Source organism: Eretmochelys imbricata, chromosome 14 (genome assembly GCF_965152235.1).
Source record: "Eretmochelys imbricata isolate rEreImb1 chromosome 14, rEreImb1.hap1, whole genome shotgun sequence".
Classification (NCBI taxonomy): domain Eukaryota; kingdom Metazoa; phylum Chordata; order Testudines; family Cheloniidae; genus Eretmochelys; species Eretmochelys imbricata.
In genome coordinates this window covers 7,331,158-7,356,935 of record NC_135585.1, presented here as the reverse complement: position 1 = coordinate 7,356,935, position 25,778 = coordinate 7,331,158, and the positions used below count along the sequence as shown (strand labels likewise).

The window sequence follows — 25,778 nt, the reverse complement described above, 5'->3', positions numbered from 1 at the left end:
GTAGTTCTCTGGGAGTACATAACACTAGTTGTTCATGATCTGACTGCACAGGCTGTCTATACGTTTCCAAACTGAATTTAAAATATATGTTTTGAGCTGTATAGCATGGAAGTATTTCTATGGCACTCCTCTTAAAGTTAGTACGGAATTCAATTTTGTTTTTCTGTGATTTTTCTAGTGATAAATTATGTTTTTCCGTTTGTGCTTTTATTTGACCTGAAGTTCCTTTCTATGAAAAATATACACATCCTTGTAAAATTTCATGTTCTACCTTAAAACTTCCTTTGTGCAAAACTTAAATTCTTGGTTGAAGAGAGAGACATATACAAAGTTATGCTGTGGTTCTTTAACTTCTGCTGTTCTTAAGTTTGTTCTGTTTTCTGATAAAGTCTATTGTAATGGAATGTATTTTTCTAGAACGTCAGAGATGTGCACTCTGGATTAAAAAACTCTGTGAGCCCTCAGGAGCAGGTGCAGGAATTATGGGTAGAAAGAATCGGAACTTGTATGCAAAATTGTTGCTGCATATGCTGAAACGAGGAGTTCTAGAAGGCCCTTTTACACATAAACCTGAACCCGGAATACTGAAAACCTTGCCTTCATATATGGTGGGTATTTATTTCATTTTTATGGAGAACAAACTTGACTAGTTCATAAATGTAGTTTTAAAATTATATATTTAAGTATTCACTTTTGTTTACAGACGGAATCAAATTCTGCAGTGATTTCAGTGGAATTGCAAGGAGTGAGTGTTGGCCTACCACTTGTACCATAGGTCCCTTAATAATTTATAACTGCAGTTGACAAACAGATTTCTAGGTCTTTGTGAATTTTTTTTATGTGACCTGTTTTGTTTCTTCTTCAAATAAAACAGAAGTTCAGAAAGTGTTGAAAGATGCCCTTTTGATTGTATCTGATTAGTTGCTAACTGATATTTACAGATAACATAAAATGTGTTTAAAGGGACACAGTCAGTATTTTCAAAGCTAGACTTGAACTTCAAATTGGTATTGTGAAAGGAAAGAGAGTTTTGTGCTTGAAGCATAGGGCTTAGAAATCTGATGTCCTGGTGTATTCCTGGCTTTGTTGCAGACTTAGATGGGTAAATCAATTAAATACTCTACATCTATGTTTTAAAAAAAAAAAAAAGTGTGTGTGGGGATAATGGTTCACATGGGCATTGTGAAGGGTAGGGCCTGACTTTTAGAAATTCTGAACATTCTGCCGCTCCCATTGACTTCAGCACTTTGGAAAATCAGTACTTTAATTTATTAGTATTGTAAAATGCATTTAGCTTATTGGATGAAAGGCATTACTGCAGCGGTATTGCTACCCAATTTTTGGTTTTGAAGTGTTCTTTGATTTGATATATGTTTGGGTTAAACAATAATAAATTGATTATTGGATTGAGAAAATATTGATGATTTTCTATACTAAACTAACCATCTCTGATCTCTTAGGCCATCCAAAGATTTTGTTTTTTTTCCTTGTTTGTTCTTTCCTCTTCCCTCCCCAACTTGAATGTCAAAACCTAAAAATAATTAATGTTTTAGAACAATGTTCTCTGTGTGTGTTGAGGATGGCTTCATGTTGAGCAGGGCCCCAAGGTAATGGGAATGCTGGGGTTGGAGGATTGGGCTGTGAATCTTACTACTGGAAGAGGCAATCGGGTCTGGATCATAAGGTGCTGGATTAGTGCAGGAAGGTTGGTCACTAACATGGTATGTAACTAAGCCTGGTTCTGCTCTTCAGAGTAGTTAGCAATTTATGACACTGTTCATAGAACAGTTTTGTTAGCTATCAGTAATACAGGCTGTGCAAAGATGTTCTGTGGTAATAAGTGCTATGTAAACTTATAACTATTTTCCCTTATATCCGGGACTCAATATTCTTGGCCCCCTATTTTAAGCATCCATTCATGCACTCATTGAACTTACTGGCAAACTCCCTTTGACTGTAGTGGAAATGGAATTGCATTCTTTATGCTGCTACCAAACCACAAGCAAGTGATGATGATAAAGAAGGGTGCATATATTCCTGTTTTTTTTAAAAGTCTAGATCTTACAATGTTAATCTTCTCCGATTTACTGGATCTTTAATTTTTTTTAAATATAGTCAATCTATTTTGATGAACCAAATTCAACGAGAGCACAGAGTGGGAGCCCAGAAGCTTTACCTGACTGGGTCATGGGAGAACTAGGAACAAGTGAATCGAAACTGGAGGAATCGTGGAAATTCTCTTCTAGAGAGGAGTCAGCTTTGGTAGCATCACCACTTGCCCATAGGTAAGAATTAAAAATCTGATCTTTAAATAATGCTTATTAACATGTTGAATTGAACATAATCTTACTGTAAAGTGCTAGTTTTTTGTGTATAATAACAATATGTTAAAAGAATGTTAAGGTTGCAAAGTCAATCACTCAAAAGTTTGGAAATGTCAGAATTAAGGTTGCCTATACAATGTGAATTTGGCCCTTTGTGAGTAAGCACCATGATAGTCTTTAATTACATGATCACAAACTATTCCCCCCTCCCCCACTGCTCCAATTCAGTCTTCCTGCCCTTTCCTCTCTCCCACTCTCTGGCTTCTACAATCCTCCTTCTTCTTCCCTTACCTCCCTTTGCCAGGTATTCAAATCATTCTGTTTCCTCTTACTCCTTGTACCCTGAGCATTGAGAAGCACAAGAGAGAGTCTCCTTGTTTTCGGTTCCTGTGCCTGGCTCCACAGTGGCCTTCCACAGCCAAGAAGAGCAATTGCAGGGAAAAGCCTACCCTCCGGAGGAGCCCTGGACTCGGAGCATGCTCAGTGCAGACTCTTAGGAAATTTAGCAGCCAAACTCTTAACAAGTCTCTACTGAGCATGTGCAAACTGAAACTTTTGGGAAGCTTATAATTGGGCTATGTTTGGGCAGTTTGATGGAGATCACAGAAATGGCAAAAGGTACATCCCTCACACCGGTGTGTTCTCTCTGCCAATTTTAAGTCCCTGATCCAAAGCATGGAGGTGCTAGAACTTCTCAGCAAAATGATTGTAAGAATTTTTATTCCCATGGGCAGAACAATTTGTTTTTCCTAGTCTTGCTCTGAGAAACTGTTGAACGGTTTTTGCTGAAGTTAAAAAAAACAAAAACAAAACCTTCAACCTAAAGCAGATAGCCAGCAAGGAAAATTTCAGCCTGAATGGTTAAAGTTTGGCAAAGTTTTTTATAAGCAACTGAAAGCAGGGTCTTTTAATAGAAAGTGTTGGTCAACCTTAACTATAGGTGGAGGGTGCCTACTCCACTTCTGATAAATGCATTCTTCAAACCCTTTAGAGATCAGAAAATCCTCACAACACTCTTGTGATGAGTGTAAGTGAATATTTTACATCATTTAACAGATAGGTACACTGAACCGAAAAATCCAAGGCTTCAGAGGGAGTTAACTTTGGATGCCTTGATTAGGACTTAGGGTGGAAGTAGGCAGATCCAGTGGAGTCACACAGGCAGAGTCAAGGAGAGGCCTTGAAATCAGTGCAGTTTCTCTTGCAGGTCTCCCAAGATTCGGGATCTTGGGGAATACACTGGTTCTGGGCAATTATTTAGGACATTACTGATCAAAATACATGGTTTAGAACAGGAATCATCTTATGACATTATGTTAAATTTAACAAGATGTGTATATTGTGTTGATCTTACTTCTGTCTTCAGTTTGTTTTGTGCTCCAAGCTTTTTGACATATAATTTAGTAATAGACCTCTTTATTATTCTGTGAAATCTCTTTTGTCCATGACACTGGAAAATAGTTTTAACTAAATAATGGAAGTGAAAATGGAACAAATCATCTATTGATGTGAGGGATAGTCTAGTAATATGGAAAAACAGTTGATGAGTTGACTTCTGCAGGAAACTTTTTAATATAATCACTTTAGGAGCTTTGGGAACAGCTCTCTGAATTACAGTGAGGTCTCCAGATTGACACTTGCAGTTGCTGAGAGTATTGATCAGCTGTCAGATCTCTGGGTGCCTAACCTGACTTTCCTTAATGAACTAAATATAAAACTTACGTTCCTCTTTTAGCAAATTGGTTACCTTGGCAAATGTGATGTTTTGACTAGAAATGCCATTTGGATTTGTTTATGTTCTTTGTTAGAAAGATATATTTACTTAAGTCTCCCTTATTTATTTAATATTAAATATTTAATTCATGCATGTAAGGAAGCATGCTGTCCTGGCCTGTGTTCTTCTGCAAACTGCAAATTCTTCTGCAGTTGTCCCTAAATCTGTAGCTCTTCCTCTAACCATACACATGAGGGTGAGGTAATATTTGAGATGTCAGCTGGTGTAGTTTTATCACTTCCAGTTGATCCAGCACAAATTAATAAATATAAAACCTGCTAAACAAACAGAAAAGTGCACAAGAAACTTTTATTTCACATGTGTATTTTTATGGTGAATAATTTATTGCAAATTGGAACTGAAGTTTAATGCTGCCTCATAAATTTTACAACCACTTCTACTTGTCCTTTGAAAAACCTCTTTTAATCTTAAAAGATTTTTCCCCCTTAGTGTGTTTTTGATCACTTTATAAAATCTTCCTTTACTTAGACCTTTTTGTATGTGAGGCATTTCTAATGACATTTTAGATTATGCTGTTTGTGTGCTAGCCCTTTTTTATTTTTTATTATTAAAGATGCAGTCTTTTTGAAGTCTTTTTCTTGGGGCTCTGTTAAGCAGCTCTTTCGTGTATAAATCCTGTGTAAGACTGTGGAACATCCTCCTGTGTTCTGCTAGCAGACATTTTCTATCAGTGCAGTAGTTCAGAGGTGGGCTGTGCTCTAATAGCAAAGATTGGCCAAAATTTTCAAGTCTGGATACTTACAATTAGGAGTAAAAAGAAAAGGAGTACTTGTGGCACCTTAGAGACTAACAAATTACTAACTAACTGCTACAATTAGGAGTGAAATCCTGGCTCCATTGATTTCAGTGGGTGTTTTGCCACTGATTTCAGTAGGGCCATGATTTCACCCTAGATACCCAATTTTCAAAGGCACTGAGCACCCACATCATTTTTATTTAGATGATTAACTGTTGATTTAGGTGCTCAATGCTAGGCACAGTCGAATCTGACATTTTTGCTATAAGATTTCAGTATTTTACCTCTCATTCATTTGCACAACACTGGGCCTTTGGTTTTTAAATCCATTATTTTTCTCTCATCTTACTCAAATGTTTTTGCCTGTGGAGGCTATGTTTTTTTTTAACCCAGGCATAATTTGATAGGTGAGGAGTAAAACTTTCAAAAGTCTTATTGAAAGTCTATAGAAAAGTAAACGTGATTTTTTGGCTCCTAAGTCAGTCACTTAGGGGCTAAACATTTTACCAGATGGCTTCACTTCCTTCTAACAGTGACTTAAAATTTGGGTATGTCTTAATGTCCATTAAACCTGAGATAATACGTGTATCACATTTGATACTCTTAGTTGGTCTTTCAGTTGCCTTCACTCATGCTCACTGATATGGATTTCTTATCTTGAGTGTAGATGCCAAGCACAGAGTTAGAATATCAGCAGTTGCCATGAGAGTCCCGGCACTACCATGTTACTCCTCTAGGTTTGATCAAACATCTTGACACGTCTTCCCAAAAAGAAATGTCTAAATAGCAAAGGAAAATAAAATACATATGGCTAGATTAACTTTTAGGCTTGGCCACCCTTGAATATGGGGTGGTGTGTGGCTGTGCCACCCTAAAAATAGAACCAGAAAGGCTTTGTGCTTTAGAGATGCCCCTCTGAGACACGATTCCTCTGTAGCTCCCCTTTTGTTCTGAGAGTAGGGTTGAATAGGTGTTGAAACAGGTTTCGTTAGCACTGTACAAGATGCAGCATACTCCTCCTCTCTTGCATCCAACCAACTCTGGTATTCAACTTGTGGGTGATGTGGCTGGAGCCCATACCTCCATCTTCTTTCAGCCTTCCTTTTCTCTTTCCTCCAACTTGCTTGCAGGGAGAAATATCAGGGAGCGCAACCCCTTCTCTCTACCCATATCTGTACCCAAGATCCAGATAGGTCCTATGCAACTGCACGGGGATGTGTGGTGGTGGAGAGTCTTTACCTCACTTACTTTCCTGTGTGGCTACATAACACTAAGATATATTTCTAGACCATAGTTTGCAGCTGTTGTGGTTGCATCTGGTACCTGAGAATCCCTCTAAAGTTCCAAACAGTCTGTTCAGTGATTGTAGAAATGACCCCCCTTTACTCATTAGAGCTGGTCTCTGTGTGTATTCAGGTATCTGCTTGCTTCCTTACTTACTATATCTGCTTACTTTAGAGGGGAGAGGGAGGAAACCTTTTACTAATGTTATCCCTGTAGAATCAACCCAGTTCAGGCATTATGAAACTGTTGCTTTTTCTGACTTTCACATCAGCAGAAGAATTGTTAACTAAATTCTAAGTGCCAGGCCATCTGCCCAGATTATGCATCTAGTTAAGCCTGTGCAACCACAGAGAACAGAGTTGCACAGACGACACTGAGGATACCCTCCGAGGACAACAGGGTTTCATGGGTGTAACTAAAGAGCAGCATTTGGTCTCGTAATCTTTATAGCAAGTGAAGATACATGATGCAAAAAGAGCATAACATAAGTTTCAGATCTCAATCTGTGTTTGCCATGATGGTAATTAAATAAGCCTCATTCTACTTCTAAACTGAGCAAATTAAATATTAATTGTGACAGTTAATGTGGAACTCCATTATGACATTTTTTTCAAAGCCACTTTTCAGAGTAGAACTGCACTTTTCATAGAATCATAGATTAGGATTAGAAGAGACATCAAGAGGTCATCTAGTACAACCCCCTGCTCAAAGCAGGACCAACCCCAACTAAAACATCCCAGCCAGGGCTTTGTCAAGCCGGGCCTTAAAAACCATTAAGGAAGGAGATTCCACCATCTCCCTAGGTAATCCATCCCAGTGCTTCACCACCCTCCTAGTGAAATAGTTTTTCCTAATATCCAATTTAGACCTCCCCCGCTGCAACTTGAGACCATTGCTCCTTGTTCTGTCATCTGCCACCACTGAGAACAACCTAGCTCCATCCTTTTTGGAACCCCCCCTTCAGGTAGTTGAAGGCTGCTATCAAATCCCCCCCTCACTTTTCTCTTATGCAGATTAAATAAGACCAGTTCCCTCAGCCTCTCCTCATAAGTCATGTGTCCCAGCCCCCTAATCATTTTCGTTGCCTTCCACTGGACTTTTTCCAATTTGTCCACATCCTTTCTGTAGTGAGGGCCCCAAAACTGGACCCAGTACTCCAGATGTGGCCTTACCAGTGCTGAATAGAGGGAAATAATCACTTCCCTCCATCTGCTGGCAGTGCTCCTCCTAATGCAGCCCAATATGCCTTTAGCCTTCTTGGCAATGAGGGCACGCTATTGACTCATATCCAGCTTCTTGTCCACTGTAATCCCCAGGTCCTTTTCTGCTGAACTGCTACTTAGCCAGTTGGACCCCAGCCTGTAGCAGTGCATGGGAGTCTTCCATCCTAAGTGCAGGACTCTGCACTTGTCCTTGTTGAACCTCATCACCACTCTGGACCCTCTCCCTACCCTCCAGCGTATCTACCTCTCCCTCCAGCCTAGTGTCACCTGTGAACTTCCTGAAGGGTCCAATCCATCCCATCATCTAGATCATTAATGAAGATGTTGAACAAAACCGGCCCCAGGACCGACTTCTGGGGCACTCAGCTTGATATTGGGTGTCAGCTAGACGTTGAGCTGTTGATCACTACCCGTTGAGCCTGACGGTCTAGCCAGCTTTCTATCCACCTGGTAGTCCATTCATCCAGTCCATACTTCTTTAACTAGCTGGCAAGAATAGTGCTGTTGCCGGCACAGCGTGCCTAGGCAAGCAACAGCAGGGGTTCATTGCTCGGTGTGCGTTACCCAATAATCACAACGGGGTGGAGAAGTAGAAAAGTTTATTTGGAATTCCAAGGAAAGGTACAGGGAAAGAAATCTCAAATCCTGCACATCAGAGCAGGTCATTACACACACTTTTATATTCCTTAATGCTGCTGCACTACACATCAGCCAATCAAAGCTTTGCACAAATACTCTGCCTTCCTTATATGGGTTACAACAATGTTTATTTCCTGCAACCTCTAACAAGCATTCCTAGCAACTTAAGCAACCAGCACATCCTGTCTGGCCTTGAAGCTGTCTCCTCCTGTTAACTTGGCGTCAGCAAACCTTATACTATAAGGTGTTATCTGCGGCTGCAACATTGTTTTAAGAGCAAAAGGGCTTACTCAAACCAGCTAGGCCTGAGTTCCGTTAAGGAGGGTTGACAAGAAGCCCTTAGGCCTAGAGCAGGGAGACTTCCTCGACCCTTATGGCCTTCCATCCCCTCGACTTAACTAGTGGCTATGCCCTGGGGTCCCCAACACTGCGGGAGATCATATCAAAAGCTTTGCTAAAGTCAAGGTATATCACGTCCACCGCTTTCCCACGTATCCACAGAGCCAGTTATCTCATCATAGAAGGCAGTCAGGTTGGTCAGGCATGACTTGCCCTTGGTGAATCCATGTTGACTGTTCCTGATCACCTTCCTCTCTTCCAAGTGCTTTAAAACCATGTTGTCCTGTAAAGCAGGACAGTGTTCTTTGGCAGTGTAGTGTTAGTCTGCAGCTAGTGGCTAGCAGGCAATCAAGAGCACAAGATACTAACTTCTAGAAATGGGTAATCATTGAAAGAACACATCTGTGTTGTGTGGGGGGCAAAAACTTTAATTTGTTCATTAAATTTTTGAAGACGAAAAAAATGGAGGAGAAAACCTGGGTTACTTTTACACTTGGCATTTCTTCTGAGTTACGTGTTAAATTCATAAAAAGGGAGTTTCCACTTCACATAAACTGAATACAAAAGAGAAAATATTTAAAACATTTGAGCTATGCAAGGGGTAAGGAAGGGCCAAATGGAGTTTCCTTATCTGTAAAAAGAAACAATATTTCATGGGAATAGTTGACGTAAAATGTGTCTGTATTTCTTTGTTAGCTCTTTGGGGGCAGGGACCATGTCTTCCTTTGTTTTTACAGTGGTGAACATGCTGTCAGTCCTCAGTAAATAAATATTAAAAGTGTGAACCTTTTTCAGTGTTTCTTAGTGCCTCTGCAATTTATTGTAATGGCCAGCAGATGGTGAGCTTGTTCCATTCTATGTCATAAAGCAAAACCTCCTTTTCTTTGTACTAGAGAATGTTTATTAATGTGACCTATGTGGATAAGCAGTATGTTTTAGCTTTGATGAATATTCTGTTATCCTACTATTGGTAATTTAATTCTTCCAGGTAGACTGTAGAAGTTTCTGAAGACATTTTAAAAAATAAGCCATTTATGTCAAAGAAATATGTTTATGAATTATGGTTTTGAGAGCAACTAAAACTCCGGTTTGAGTAACATAACCCAAGATTACCACCTCCCTTTTAAAAATCAGCGTAAAAGAGCACTTGTTGGCCTGCCGTACTCTGTTGTTTCTGTACTCTGTGTGTATATGCTATTTTGCTTATGGAAATGGCTGTTTTTCGTAGGAGCCTACTTACCTGTTACACTTGTAAAATAAATGCAGATTGTCAGATTTTTTTTTTTTCCCGCCAGAGTGGGATTGTGTAATGCTGGACTCGATGGGACAAAAAAGGTTTTCATTTCAAAAATTGGGAAGGTAGATTTAAACTAGTATTGCATGGTTAGATTTTAATAGAAATCTGACCTTTCAAACTGAATTAGTAGATTTTATTTGTTTATAGATGTCTAGATTATGCCTTAAACCCAGTCCTGTTGTGTTGCACCACTCTAGGAGGAACCCATATGTTCTCCCACCTGGTTCCTAGTAGGAAATCATTTGCTACTCTCCTTTATCAGTAGAAAATTACTTCCTCTTCCCATGCCAGTCCACTGTCCTGGCTGGCTTGGGGTGATGAGGTTGGAATCAAGGCTGTGGCCACTCCCTGTCCACCTACATTGGCAGGGAAGGGGGAAATAGCACCCTTGTCTACTACTTCCAGAGGTGAACAGGGAAAACTGCAAAGGGACTCCCCCTTATGTCCTGTATGGTTTGATTAAGGACTAAGCAACAGTCCCACTTAGAGAGAGCCCTTTTTAAAGCTTCTACTTCTAAAACAGAGCAATGCTGCTTCTTTTTAAAGGTCCACTTAAAAATAGCTAAGAGGTGCCTAAAGTATATCTGAACACATTTTTCCAGTTTTAAAATACTTGAGTAATCTTTTGTGGCTAAGATTGAACATGACATCTGGGGTTTTTTTGTTTTTTTTTAACCTGAAGCTTTATCTAGCCATCACATAACCTGAAAAGAAACAGCCTATATTGAGATAAAATATAGATTTACATACACACAAAGATTTGTTGTCTTGCAATATAAAATAAATCCTGGCAGAATAAAATTCTGTTAAGGGTAGGAATGTTATGAATCACTGGAGACAGTCTTTGCATTTTTATATTCCTTTTGTTCTTTTTCCTCCTAGCTTTTGTTTATCCAAACCATTCAGTGCACTGCAATTGCTATTGTTTATCCTCACACTTTATTGATATTTACTGATGCCAGAAGAAAGGTACGCTCCAGTTGGTACATTTCAATGTTCCTTGCTGCTTAGATGAAAGCTGGGACTGTTTTCCTCATGGAAAGTTGGTTTGAGTTTCAGTTTTCATAGAAGTGACTAATTTATACTGTACATCCAACAATTGTCTCTCTCTTCATAAACTCTTAATTCATCTCAGCATCTCTTGGCATAACTCACAGCTGAATTTTTTGCTGGGAGGTAAAGAATGTAAGGTATTTTAATAATCTAACTTGACTTAAATAGTACGTGGCCATTTGTTAGTAGGTACGTTGATTAAGGGGATATATTTTTATCTTTATGTGAATGGATTTGTGCTGTACATAGAAAGATTCTTCTCTATAACCTCAAACGTAACATGGCCAAAGCCAGCCTTATAATTTTTTCTCCCAGATCCTCCATTCTTTACTTCCATTCTCCATTATGGTATAGATTATAGCCATTCTGGCTGGGACTCGAGCCCATAACATGAGACTTAGCTTCATCTCTCCCATTCCTTCACATATACAGGTTGTGACTCAATTCTGACACTTTTTTACTCCATGGATTTGTTCTAAAAATACACCGTCTTTTTTTCTCTGGTGGACAAAGTTCTTGTCAATGCCCTAATCATCTTCTTGCTTAAATACTGCACTCTTGTCCTTTTCAGGACTGTCCCTACCCCCTCCAGTAAATAAGGCTGACATGAACTGAAACTGGTGAAACACATTTCTGGCCCATTGCTTTGACCATGTTACCCTCCACTCCTACCCTTTTAAATGACTGGTTCCCCATGAAACTTAACATTATTTTCAAACTTCTTGTCCTTGCCTTCTAGATCTTACAATGGTCAGCATGTGCTTGTGTTTCTGACCCTCTCTCTTGTAGCTTTTCCTCCGCTCTTATGCTCCTTAGTGATGCCAGTCTCAATGCTTGTTTCTTTTCCTTCTCTTACAGTTCCCTTATTCTGTGCTACCCTTTATGTTTAGAATGCCTGTCTCAAAATTGTTTACCAAATAACCTACTTCACTGCATTTGGGTCTATTCTAAAATCTTACGTCTGTTGTCTTGTCTATGAGAAATAAAGAGGAGGAAAGATAAGAGCCCTTAAAATTTCCACAATCCTTGGTGTATAACCACTGATCTTGCTATTTTCACCTTTTTTCTTCCTTTGCCCTCGTGCCTTCTCTGTGGCGCTCACTTGAATTTAAATGTTCTATTCTGTGTGTTTATTTGTGAGCTGCCATAGTTCTTCGGTGTAGCCAGGGCTAGTGCTAGGGCCTAGAAATAGTCATTCAGGCAGAGTTCCATCTTATGGATTCATTCATCTTCAGTGATAGTAAGAAATCAAACAAGATTGTAAGCTCTTTGGGGTAGGGATTGCTTCTCCCTTTGTGTTCATACATTACCTGTCACAGTGGGGTCCTGATCTTGATTGCAGCCTCTGGGCACTACTGCAATATCAAAAGGTTATTCCTTCCTGTGGTATTTAGACCTTATCCTGGAAATATACGTACGGTTTTAAAGGAGAGTTTTTTCTCTGTGTGTCTTTTTCCTAATTTTCTGTTTATATTTTTTTCTCCCAATCTATAGTCCATGTATTTGATCTTACAGTGATAAGAACACTGCAGCATATTGTTTTGTAGGTTTTTCTAGTATAATAACCTTTGAAAGAGCAACATTTATTTCAGCACCACATACAAGATCTGTATTGATACTCTAGGCATTCCTATGGCAAGAAGTCATGAGCTGTGGAAGTTGGGTTGTATGCTTTTAAAAAAGCAGAGGATATTGTTACTTTAAGCTGACATCATTTGTGACATGGGCCTTATGGGAGCTCTGTGTAATAGACAGTACATACATTTCTAACTTGTTTTCGTAATCTGTTTAACAATTAAAAGAAAATCGAATGTTTAATATTTAAATAATGTTTAATTTTTAAACAAAGGGTTTTTTGTTGTTTTTAATACATTATTAAAACAGGATAGAAATTTTGCCTACAGCTCTCTATGAAGGGCTTCCATAATGCAAGTGTCATAAATGATGTTTTTGGTCTCCATTATGTATAAGGTTCAGACAGCAACTGTGATTTAAAATAAATTTGACTGTTTTTTTCACCTTTTGAACGTTCATACTGCTAGATGACTAAAACAGGAACATTTTTATCTTGCATGATATAATTAAGTCTTTTTTTACCATATTTATAAGTCTTGAATCATAATTAAGAAACACAAATGTGTAAGCACTACATTTTTGTGCAAAGAAATGACAAATTATAAAACTGGGCATTTCAATTCTAACTTATGATTCTAGCAGCTTGGTAAAATGTTATGAAAAAATATGGTTTAACAAATGTTAGGGGCACAATTAAAATATTTTGATTACCCTCATAACTTGTCTGGGGCAGAAGAATTTGATGTGTAATAGTTTCAGAAAAAGGACAATGTTTGTTGTGAGTGTTGGTTGTAGTTCAAAAGTTCGATTTGTCTTTTTTGGCTTCTGCTTCATATTGTACTGCAGGAAATGATGGTAATGAATAAGTATGGGGTGTGCATCTTTTCTTGGTTAGTGATGAATTAGTGTCTGACTGCTGTTAGTGGGCCCTCAGTTGCTTAGTATTCTGTCTTTCTTGTATAGAGATACTGACTGTGTTGTTAAAAATGCCATGCTACTCTTTGCAGGAGTAACAGTAATACACTGCGATTATCATAGAAAACTCTATGTAAAAGACATGCAACGGCCCAATGTACCACTTCTTTTAAGAAGTCTTAAGTGTTGCACAGGCCTTCTGAACCGCGGGGGAGGGGGAAGGGTAGGAGGGAAGAATTTCACAAGCAGTTTCATTTTAGGGTCTCGGAAGACTTCCCAAATGTTAATTAAGCTGCCATGCAACCTTAATTCAGCCCCCTTGTGCATATACATTGTGATAGTTTTAATTAAATTAACACATACAATTTTTTTTCCAGAGGACTCTTGCCTCATAGGGTGCTCTGAACACAGAATTATTAATTTCCTCATGGACTTTTCTGTGGCATTCTCCACTATATTATCTGAGTGCTTCATAAACAGTAATGAATCTGTTTTCACAAGACCCCTGTGAGATGAGGCGGTATTGTTTATCTCCATTTCACAGAAGGAGAACTGAGGCTAAGAGATATTAAGGTAAAAAGACACCTTGGACCTAATTTTTTGGAGTACTTAGCATTATATAGCACTTCATATGATCAGAGGGTAGCTGCCATTGACTTTATTTGCAGTTGTGAGTGCTCGGCCCTTTTGTCAATCAGATTGCAGGATGTCAAGTTGCGCATCCAGTATGTGAGGCATACATAATTAATGACCACCTCTGAAAAGTTTGTCTTAAGTGACTTGACTGGCATCATGTAGGAACTCTGTGGCAGAAGCAAGAAAAGAAGTCAGTTCTCCAGGGCAGCATTCCACTGTCTTTATCATAAGACTGCCCTTTCTCTTCCTGCAGACCCTTGCCTCATTCACTGCATACCTTCCGAGCTTCTGTAACAAATCAGGTAGGGATCCTACAGACAAGACAGCCCTTATTCAGCTCCAGAGAAGGTCCATCATTCACACTGAATGAAGCAGGGGTCCTGTGGAAAAATTAGTATGCGATCATGTAATTAAAGACTGTATCATAAAGCACACACATAGGGGGCTGAATTAAGCTTACACTCTTCTTCCTCTTATGTGGCATCTCCATTACTGGAGGTTTGCAACCATGGTAGCCCATTCTGTGTGATCCTCTGCTAATCAATTTGTGGATAAATAATCCTTTTGATCCATCATTTATACCACCTCATCTGACCAAGATCATCTTTTTCTGCTTAGTGTTCTTCTGTCGTCCGCTTTCTCTTCCAGTGCCCATAACATGTATCAACTGCTGAACTTCTTAAAATTTGCCCTGCAAATTGAATCTTTCTTTTCATAACATTTCTGACTAACATTTGCTGAGTTCCAGTCATCTCCAATACCCTTTTGTTGGTTACTTCATCTATCCATGATCTCTTCAGACTTCTTCTATAACCCCATAGACTTCTTCTATAACCCCATAATTCAAAGGATTGTAATTGCTTTATTATCAATATTTTGGATGTCCGTGTTTCCATAGCTGTAATTTAACACAGACCAAATGTAAGATTTTAAGATTTGGAATTTAGTCTTCACATTTATGTCCCTTCTCATCAGATGGGTTTCAGGCAACCTTAATTCTGGCATTTCCTAGCTTTTGAGTGCTTGACTTTGCAACCATAGTAATATTCTTTTTAAAGAATTTTTTTGTATGTAATTTCCTAGATTTTTGAAAGAGGAAACTGAACATACAAATTCCATCAAGTGGCATCATATTAACACCCACATGGGTAATCTGCAGGGTTGGAATCTTTAGCTCCACCACACATACCTCTCCCACGTGAGCTAAAGGGGTAACTGATAGCAGGTAGAAAAGTCTGTGCCCCAAGACTTCCAGAGCCTGGAATAGAATCCAAGACTTCTGAGTCTCACCATTCCTTTGCTGTCAGCAAATATCTGTGAAACCCACTGGCAGAGTGTCCCATCCCTGTCCCAAGTGGTTGTCTGAACAGCATAAATATTCTTTTGTCAGCTATCACATTTAACATTTGGGTTTGGGGAACTCTGTGCTTCCTGCTCATCAAAGAACTGAAACAGTGTTCTTGAGGCACTGAATTACCAGCTGTTGGGCTCTGAATAGAGCTGAACTGCCAGTGCCATAAGGAGTTAAAAATCTTGAAGAACTAGCAGAACTCTAACCTGTCTCATGTAAGAGATCTGAGACCAAAGAGCAGGGATCCAATCAAATGATACCTTCAAAGAAGAATAACTGATGGTGTGTAATTTCCCTTCCATGTTGGATGAAGTGATTTCTATGTATAGTTTTATCAAGCCCTTTGATCCTTCTGATAAAATGTGCTATAAATGGAAGATAATTGTCATATCACTGTGACCCTACTCGTGACACCAATTGAAAATTATCTCACCAATAGTACAAGCTGCTTCATAATATAGCCTTTCTGTTTTTGAATATTATTCCACTGCCATAAATGTTTTAGTCATCATTAATTATGTGGAGCCTTTTCTTATTTTTTTCCTTGAACTTAGGAAATTGTTCCAAAGTTATTACTTTGTATAACATGTAGAGACCCAGGAATTTGGTAGGTATCTTCAATGCACAATGTAATTATCAGTTTAGGGTGGGATTTTCAAAAAGCACCTAGGGGAATTAGGATCACAAGTCTAATTGAAGTTGTGTGCATGATGTTAGAATTCTGATGTTCTATATTATCAACAATTCACTTCCAAATAAGTTTTTTCCCCACCAACTTTAGGCTATGTCTTCTGATGTTAAAAACACTATCCCTGGAGCAAAATCTGGGTATTTTTAGAAAATGCAATCTTTTAATATGACAAAATAAAACCTAACAGTATTGAGCCAGTGCAAATCTTCTTTAGGAGTAAATGGATTAAAATGTACACAATTGTGAAGAATAAAATTCTAGCTAAATTAATAATTGTCGTATTACCCAACATCCATATTTATGTAACAAGGAAAAACAAAGAAAACATGTTGCAATAACACAGCATTACATGATGTGTTAAATATTGTGAATTTATTTTTGAAGAGTATTTGAGAAATTCATTTCAAATCCACTGTTTTTAAAATGCTTCAATTTAGATGCTACAAAAACACAATTTTCCCTCTTATTCGGTTAACCAATTTATTTTTAATCTATATAACCTCACATAGTATTTTCTCTTGTATCTATTACTTTAAAAATATTTTGAGATCAAGATATCTGTCCAGTATGGTATTAGATGTGAATTCTTTATATTTTGGTTGTTACTGTTTTGTGACGACAGGGAAAGATACAAGTATAATGGGAAGCTAGCATTAAGGTCACATTCTGTGAGTCCACCTCACCGGTCAGATGAGGACAACCATGCTGTGCAGACACCTGTAAGATGCTTTTTTACTTTTTTGTAATAAATTTGATCTTGTTTCAGTGAATTATTTTTATGTAGCCCTATAAAATTGTCATTTCTAATTGTAAAAGTCATCCCTGTGTGTGGGCAGAGAAACGTAGCAAACAGCAGTGGGAAGGACTGAAGCTCACCAAAGTAGGTGCTCTGCAATTGCAGAAAAAAAATGCACACTGATTACTTGCACTTTGTCCTAGGTGGATGACCCTGATTTAGTGAAGAACAAGGCTGGTCAGCTGCATTGTTCCCATTAAACAATTTGGCAAATTAACTGCTGTTGATGTCATCTTGTATTTTTCAATAATAGATTAAAGAAAACTGTTGAGGCTTTTTTGGCTGCATTTAATGATAGTTGACCTTTTGAAGGACTTAATTTTGGACTGATTGTTTTATCCAGTATTAGACAACCAGCACTATGGCTTAACAAAAGAGACTAAACAGACTTTATATAGAATCTTTTATAGTCCTAAATATTTGATGATATGTCAATTACAAGCAATTTAAAAACAAAAGTTCTTGCTAAGAAACTATATAGTTGTCAATATGTATGCTGTTTCCCTTCATAAATGTGATATCTCTAGACTGTAGGTGATATCATATTCCATATGTAATTGACATGTTTTTCAATTTAGTAGAGGTGCTAGACACTTGAAAAAAAGTGTCTTATTGCCCAGTATTTGCTTTATTTGAAGCAACATAAGTGTTTAATATGAAACACTATTTTATAAAAGAAAAGGATGGTCTTACATTGAAGACTCTGGGCTGGGATTTAGGAGGTCTTGATCCTGTGCCTAGCCAAAAGTCACACAGGAAGCTGGTGGCACAGCAAGTCACGCCATCTCATTTTGCTTTCCTTCGTTATCTCGGGGTTGTCTACACAGTGCCTTAGTTTCCACAAAAGTGGTGCAAATTTTAGTCTGCGCTAACATGTTGCATGCTAACTGGCCTTTGTGAACCCTGCTGGTGCGCACTAGAAGTTCCTTTGGTGCGTGTTAATGTAGTCCAGTTTCAAACAGTACTATGTTAGTGTGCACTAGGGAACTTTTAGTGCACACCAGAATGTGGGCCAGTGTGGAACATGCTAGTGCAGACTGAATTTACACCTCTCGTGTGACTAAAGCTCTGTGTAGCCAAGCCTTCAGATACCTCTGTGATGAGTGCCATAGAAAAGCCTATAAATAAAATAATTCTTTTTAGCTTTGCCAAACAGTTTGGTTGTTTTGGCTGCCTGGAACAAACAGCATGTTGTTGTCTATGATGTGCAGATGTTCTGGCATAATTCAGTCCCAGGTAGAGGAATCAGGGAGTTTACTTAAGAAGTAAAGAACTCCCTCAATTGTGTGTTCATTCCTTGAACTAAAAGCTCACATCTCTACATGGTTATGGTGTCTGAATGAGAACACGTTTTTGAACAAAGAGAAGCTTGCATGCGATCTTAAAAAACTTCTAGTTAACAAAACCAAATGAGACATCATAATTCGTGCTTCCGTGCATTGTTTTTCGAACTACTGTAGTTTACTACAATTAAACTTCTATTATAGAACTGAAATAGAAATGTCTGGAATAATTTTTTTGAAGTCTTTTTAATGCATTAAATAAAATAATTAGTTACTGTTGTGCTACAATGAAACCCATTGTGAAAGACATTTGTAGCCTAAAGCAACAGTAATCACCAGTCATTGCTCAGTGTTGGAAACTGCTTTTCTGGTCTGGAGCTGGTCTGCTGCTCCTCTTGGCTCTGTTCCTGGGCTGCTCTGCCCAGTATCACCACTCTCTTCTATACTACAGTTCACTGTCTTCAGTCTTCCTCTACTTTGTGGCTGGTCAGTGTGCTTGTTCCCCGTCAGAGTTAGTCCCACCTAGCTCTGTTTTGGGGTATTGCTAGGCATACCTCAGTTCCTTGCGGAAAGGTGGATTTTGGTCTCATCTTGTAAATTCACTCCCCGTGAAGGAGATCATCACTAAGGCAGACAGGGAAAAAAATTATGTTCCATGAAAAATTCTGAGGTTCTGACATTTTGTTTCCCATCCACCATGGAACGAAACTGAGACCTTTTGAAACTTTTACTGAAAACTGTGAGAGAAAAACTCACACACACCCCCAGCATAGGAATATCCCAGTAACTGGGCGTTCATCTGGGATGTGGAAGATTCAGGTTCAAGTCACTGCTCTGAATCAGATAGAGCAGGGACTTGAACCTGCATGTTTCAGGTGTGTGTCCCTCACCATTAGGCTATTAGCTATTCTGGGATGGGTTTTTGCTATCTCTCTGATGTTGATTAAAAATTCCATTCTGGACCTGAGAAACCATCCCAACAAAAGTTTAGTGAAAATGGATAAGTTTCCATCAAAAGTTTCAGTTTTGACAGAAAATGCTAATTTGACAGAAAAATGTATTGAAAAATTCCCCGCCAGCTTTAGTCTCCACTCTGGAAACCTGCTTGGCGGGGTGCGGGGAGAGAGGGTGTGTTCTTTCTGCTTTTGTAATGCAGTTATATTTGTTGTTTTCTTACATTCTGAGAATATGGAAAGGGAGCAGCATTAGGCACAAATTATCTAGCAACAGGTAGGTGGTGGAGCTACCTGAATTGAAGCCAAGAACAGCAGCAGCCCAATTCCAGATGGATGGTTTCAAAAGGGGAAAGTGAGTTTTCAAGGGGGACCAAAACTCTTCTTTTTGATATGGGACCATATTTTTTTTTTTTCCTTTGAGGGCAGTATAGTTAAACTAAAAGTTTCTTGAAATTGTATATCTGTCTGCTCTTCTAATATCTCCATTTTCATATTCCAGGAAGTTCAACACAAAAAAACCATTTCTTTGGATGACAGTGATCTTGAAGCTCGTCTCAATAGTTGGAATCTTGGGGTAAAATAAACAGTGTATTTATTTATTTTATTTATTTATTTATTGGCTTCAAATGAAAGCTATCTGGTAATTTAGTCTCAGTTTTTGAAATAGTAAACAATAACTTGGCCAGTCCTTTTAGAGATGGAAACAACTTGGAAGCAATCATGACACTTTGAATGATAAATCACGAATAAATGTCATTTAGAGAAGAAACTGTTAAAAAACACCTCTCTAGATTTTTTTTTTTAAGGGAAGCTGGCATAGGCTCAGCTCCTCTCCCTTGATGTAAAACTAGTGATTTGCGTAAATACCTTGTAAAGCAGCCTGCAGTATTGAGGCCGATATTCCTGTTCAGTCGTGGCTTCCTACCATATTTGTAAATACTGTACTTTGTTACAACATTGAATGATGACAGATGTTACTTTAGCTTGTGAGATAAATCATCTTTCATCACATAAATGAAATCTGTGAAAGAGAATACCTCATTCTGAAAATGAGGCCAGATGGAGATCTCTCTCCACCAAGTTCCACAGACCACCTCAGCATATGTATTTATTGGATGTTGGCAGTAATAGATGATAGGGCTCTCTGTGCTTTATTTCCACTTTTACCATTAGGAGGACTTTAATTGGGCTTAAAACATTTAGATAGGACATTAACACTTTAAAATATTCCAGCCAGTATATTTTCAGTCTGTCATCTCTCCTTAGGACACAGACATATTTTTAATAGTTTTTTAACGTGCTGTATATTTTTGGCATTACAATATACATGAGGCAAATACAATTAGACAATTAATGTATTTCTTATAAATAGGATGAAAGGAGTTGTTTGTTAAAATCAATTCAATATTGTATTTAAAATATTCTGTATTTTTTTGTACATTTATGTGTGCATACAGATTTAGCACGTCAGGTTTGATCTTTTTCTGTTAATCTTTAGCAATGAATTCAAGTTTTCTAGACTTGAACACGTTTAGATTCCACTTTGATTTAAGATAGCTACCATATTGAGGTTTTTTTCTCTTCATTCCTTCAGTTACACTCCTCACTATCTCATCACTCATCCCTGAACAGCAGGGATTTGATAAAGTCCCTACTCTTTATAGCAATATTCTCCCATGATATTTTGTCTAACCCTTCTCTAATTTGATTAGGATTATGGATCTAGTCTAGTGGACCTGGAATCATCCAGTTTTCATCCACTTGAGTTTCTCCCCCCCCCCCCACCCTTTCCTTTTTTTGTCAGTTTTTCCACTTTGTATTTATTTCTGTGGAGACAGATTCTCAGAAGATTGTTTGGGTACTTATTGGACAGAAGTATAATTAGTGTATAGGTTTTGTCTGAGTAAGGATTTGAGGATTGGGTTCAGTGTTCTGTAGTGGTGATGGGCACTCCACACTTAATACTGAAGCTTCTTCATATAAACCCATGACTTTACCAAAAGAGAAGTCCATCCCCCTGAAATTTCCTATGTGTTATCTCATCCCAGAGTAGAGTTTTCCTAGAGAGTTTGGAAGAAATTGGGAAAGGAATGTTATAGTTACAATGTTTGAAGAATTTTTCTGTCATTCAGTTTTCAAAAAGTTTTCTAATATTTTTTTACTTGTATCTTCAAAACTGCTATAAATGTGTTTGGCCTTGCTCAGGGTGCCATTTGCAATTCTAATTTTTTTTTGAGGCGTTTGGGATTATTTCAGGAACAACAAAGATATAAGAGCTGTTTGGGTGTGTACAGTGCAATATTTAAAAAAAAGTATAAAAATTCAAAAGTTGCTAATATAAAATGGACCTTTCACTAACTCCAGGCTTTGCTACAGCAGGCTAGGCTGAGCAAGAGGTGTGGGAATGACTGGGTAAGTGATGGAGAAGGGAGTGGGAGACTGTTGGATGTATGGAGATGGGATGAAGAAGTGCATGGAGGGCTAGGGAATAGAAAAAGGGCATAAAAGGGGAACAGGGGAGAGCGAACACTGAACTGCAAGTGACTGGCAGAGGCACAGGCAATATGCTTCCTATTAAGAGATCCATTTCCAATATTACTATAACATCAGATCATTACTCATGTAAAAAAATTATGGCCAAGATGTTCAGAAGTGACTGGTGATTTTTGGTGTCTGTTCTTGGCTGCCCAACTTGAGACACTGTGGTAAACCCAGGACAAACAGCTACAAAAGGGGGGTAGTATTTAGTCCCAGAGGGTTAAAAGGCCCCTCCCTATCCACTGAGGAGAGATAACCAGGGGGCAATAAGGTTCAGCTGGAAAAGGGGTTGCTAGGGAACCAATTAGGTTCAGCTGACTCCAACTACTTGGGACCTTTTTAAACCCTCTGCTGGCTGGAAGGAGGAGGAGGGTGAGGGAGTGAGAGGAGCAGGGAAGCTGCCAGTAGGCTGTTTGCAGCAAGACACCAAAACTTCTCAGTAGGGAGGCTGCACTTGCTCCTCAGAAGGGAAGGAAAACAAGCACAAGGGACTGATTGAGGAGAGGAGTAGCAGGACCCTGTGCCACCTATAAGGATTCGCCTTGTCCCAAACCTGAGTCTCCAAGGCTAAAAAGAACTGAGCCTACTGAGGCGAACAAGGTATTTTGCCACAACACCTTAAAGGGGCCTGATTTTCATAAAGTACCAAGCACCACCCTCTGAAAATAAGGCCCCTTTAAGGGTTCAGCTGTAACACACTTTCAGCCTGAACTCTTTGTTTAAAATCTTGTTTATTTGAGTTCAGATAACATTTTTCTAGTCTATCTTCCATTTGGTCAAATGTCTGAATGCTGCTTATTTTTCTTATGCCGTGTCCAGCACGGATGGACATAACCGTATTTAAAAATCTTGGCCAGTGTTTTGCATTCATGGTGTATAGTTCTCTTCAGTAAAAATGTAACTGATAACAGAGAACTTCTGTTTTTTTGCTTCTTTTTCACAGTATTATCTCTCATGCTTTGGTGCCTGTTGACATTCTAAATTCAAATTGCACACTTGCTTTTCTTCTTCCTAGAAGAGGAAAAACTTGACCTTGAGCCAGTTCACTAGCTGTCTGCTTGTTCCAAATCTAAAAGGGATATCAACGAAAGGATCCTAAATGCACTTTCATGGCCCTGAGAGCAACTCAACTTTTATACAGCGATAAAAGATCAATTTCTACCATTTTAAGACTTCTCTGAAAAATACATTTTTAAAAGATTCCAAATTACACACCATGCAATTACCTGAATACTAAACTTCCAGACAGCCTTTTCAGTAGTAGTTGATGCTATACAAGAAATTCCTTGCAGGGAACAATAACAAGAACTTAACAGGCATTTGAAGACTATTGAGAAGTTCATTGTATGAATATCTAGATAGATTAGATGAGAAAACATACACCTTTAAGCCAATAGTTGGGGAACTTCAGTCTCTGGATGTTTAACAAGTTATAATTAGGGCTGTCAATCGCAGTTAACTCACGTGATTAACTCAAAAAAATTAATCATGATTAATCGCAATTTTAACCGCACTGTTAAACAATCGAATACCAATTGAAATTTATTAAATATTTTGGATTTTTTCTACATTTTCAAATATATTGTATTCTGTGTTGTAATTGAACTAAAAAAGTGTACAAAAACAAAACAATGTAAAACTTCAGAGCCTACAAAGAGATAATGCTGAACTCTTAGAATCATAGAAGATTAGGGTTGGAAGAGACCTCAGGAGGTCATCTAGTCCAACCCCTTGCTCAAAGCAGGACCAACCCCAGCCAAATCATCCTAGGCAGGGCTTTGTCAAGCTGGCCCTTTAAAACCTCTAAAGTTGGAAATTCCACCAATTCCCTAGGTAACACGTTCCAGTGCTCCACCACCCTTCTAGTGAAATAGTTTTTCCTAATATCCAACCTAGACCTTCCCCACTGCAACTTGAGACCATTGCTCCTTGTTCTGTCATCTGCCATCACTGAGAACAGCCTAGCTCCATCCTCTTTGGAACCCCCCTTCAGGTAGTTGAAGGCTGCTATAAAATCTCCCCTTACTCTTCTCTTCTGCAGACTAAATAAGCCCAGTTTCCTCAGCCTCCCCTCATAAGTCATGTGTCCCAGCCCCCTAATAATTTTCGTTGCCCTCTGCTGGACTCTCTCCATTTTGTCCATATGCTTTCTGTAGTGGGGAGCCCAAAACTGGATGCAGTACTCCAGATGCGGCCTTACCAGTGCTGAATAGAGGGAAATAATCACTTCCCTTGATCTGCTGGCAACGCTCCTACTATTGTAGCCGGCATTGCAAGGTATTTATGTGCCAGATATGCTAAACATTCGTTTGGCCCTTTATGCTTCAGCCACCATTCCAGACTGCATATTTCCATGCTGATAACACTCGTTAAAAAAAATAATGTGTTAATTAAATTTGTGACTGAACTCCTTGGGGGAGAATTGTATATCCCGTGCTCTGTTTTACCCGCGTTCTGCCATATATTGCATGTTATAGCAGTCTCGGATGATGACCCAGCACACATGATTCATTTTAAGAACACTTTCACTGCAGATTTGACAAAACACAAAGAAGGTACCAATGTGAGATTTCTAAAGATTTAAGAATCTCAAGTGCCTTTCAAAATCTGATTGGGATGGGATGTGGAGCATGCTTTCAGAAATCTTAAAAGAGCAACACTCTGATGCGGAAACTACAGAACCCGAACCACCAAAAAAGAAAATCAACCTTCTGCTATTGGCATCTGACTCAGATAATGAAAATGAACATGCGTCGGTCCACACTGCTTTGAATTGTTATCGAGTAGAACTCATCATCAGCATGGATGCATGTGCCCTGGAATGGTGGTTGAAGCATGAAGGGACATCTGAATCTTTAGCACATTTGGCACGTATATACCTTGCGACGCCGGCTACGACCGTGCCATGAGAGCACCTGTTCTCACTTTCAGGTGACATAGTAAATAAGAAGTGGGCAGCATTATATCCTGCAAATGTAAACAAACTTGTTTGTCTGAGCGATTGTCTGAACAAGAAGTAGGTCTGAGTGGACTTTCAGGCTCTAAAATTTTACATTGTTTTATTTTTGAAAGCGGTTTATTTTGTACATAATTCCACATTTGTAAGTTAAACTTTCATGATAAAGAGCTTGCACTACAATACTTGTAGTTTTTTTTACAGTGCAAATACTTGTAATCAAAAATAAATATTAAGTGAGCACTTTGTATTCTGTGTTGTAATTGAAATCAATATATTTGAAATGTAGAAAACATCCAAAAATATTTAAATAAATAGTATTCCATTATATTTTAACAGTGTGATTAATTGCAATTAATTTTTTAAAGCGCTTGACAGCCCTAGTTATAATCATACTTTCTGATACTAACTAGGGGCAGAATGTACTTTTAATACATTTTTTTAACCTCTAGGCACCACTGTAAATTCAAAACTAAATATTCCCTCCACGTAAACCTGTAGGAATATAATTTAATAATCTTTTCTTTGTGGTGGGGAGGTGGAAATTCGTATTAACTGAAGGACTGGACAGTGCTAAAGACAGAAGATTTCCTGGAAAGTTTGTTTAATTTGATATGCTAACTAATTTCTAATTGCAGATTCAGTTATAACTCTGACAATAAGATTGATACCAAAGCAAAGGAATTTCTGGGAATTCTGAGTGTAAAAGGGAGGATTATTGGTTTAGGACAGGGGTCCCCAACGTGGCGCCCACGACGCGGTGGCGCCCATGTGTGCCATGGTGGCCGTCGGGGCATTTTTGTGCACCTGCAGGACACCCCGCCGCTGAAATGCCACCGAGAAGCTTTGCTGTTTCCCGGCAGCATTTTGGCGGCGATGCTTCTTGCCGCTGCCGCTTCTCGGCAGTGGCATTTCAGCAGCAGGGTGTCTGCTGCAGTTTTTTGTCTTCTGCAGCAGACTATTCCCACAAGAAAGGTTGGGGACCACTGTTCTAGGACTTATCAAAAGGAAGTAATAGTGGCAGACATTATATATACAACTTACATTTAAATACATTTACCGTTCAGGGCTGTTGTGAGGATTATTTGATATTTGTAAAATGCTTTTAAAATATAAAGTGTGTAGAAGTGCTAAATATTATAATACATGTTTCCGAAAAGATATTTAAAAGACTTCTTATTTCATATGGTTTCATACAGGCTTTCTAACATTTCTAACCCTGGCAACATAAGAAGAAGAGTGAACAAACAAACAAAAACACAACAACAACATAATGAAGCACAGACCGTCTCATTCTCTAACTCTAATATATGAGAACATATTTAATTTCTTCACAAATAGATTAGCATATTTGTTCTTATGCAGTCATGGCATGCGGGTCAGTACAGAAG

General features: G+C 38.6%; 1 protein-coding gene across 5 annotated transcripts in view; it reads left to right on the top strand.

Annotated features, from left to right (window-relative positions):
- CEP112 (centrosomal protein 112) overlaps window positions 1-25,778 on the top strand; it is a 301,926-nt gene that overhangs the window by 5,786 nt on the left and 270,362 nt on the right. For 3 of the 5 annotated variants that reach the window (XM_077833093.1, XM_077833094.1, XM_077833091.1), the window contains exons 3-6: window positions 418-608; window positions 2,116-2,285; window positions 16,481-16,577; window positions 19,393-19,467. In XM_077833093.1, coding sequence (XP_077689219.1) covers window positions 418-608; window positions 2,116-2,285; window positions 16,481-16,577; window positions 19,393-19,467 — 533 coding nt within the window. The remainder of the gene's footprint in view (window positions 1-417; window positions 609-2,115; window positions 2,286-16,480; window positions 16,578-19,392; window positions 19,468-25,778) is intronic. The other 2 variants (XM_077833092.1, XM_077833095.1) reach the window with 2 other exon arrangements.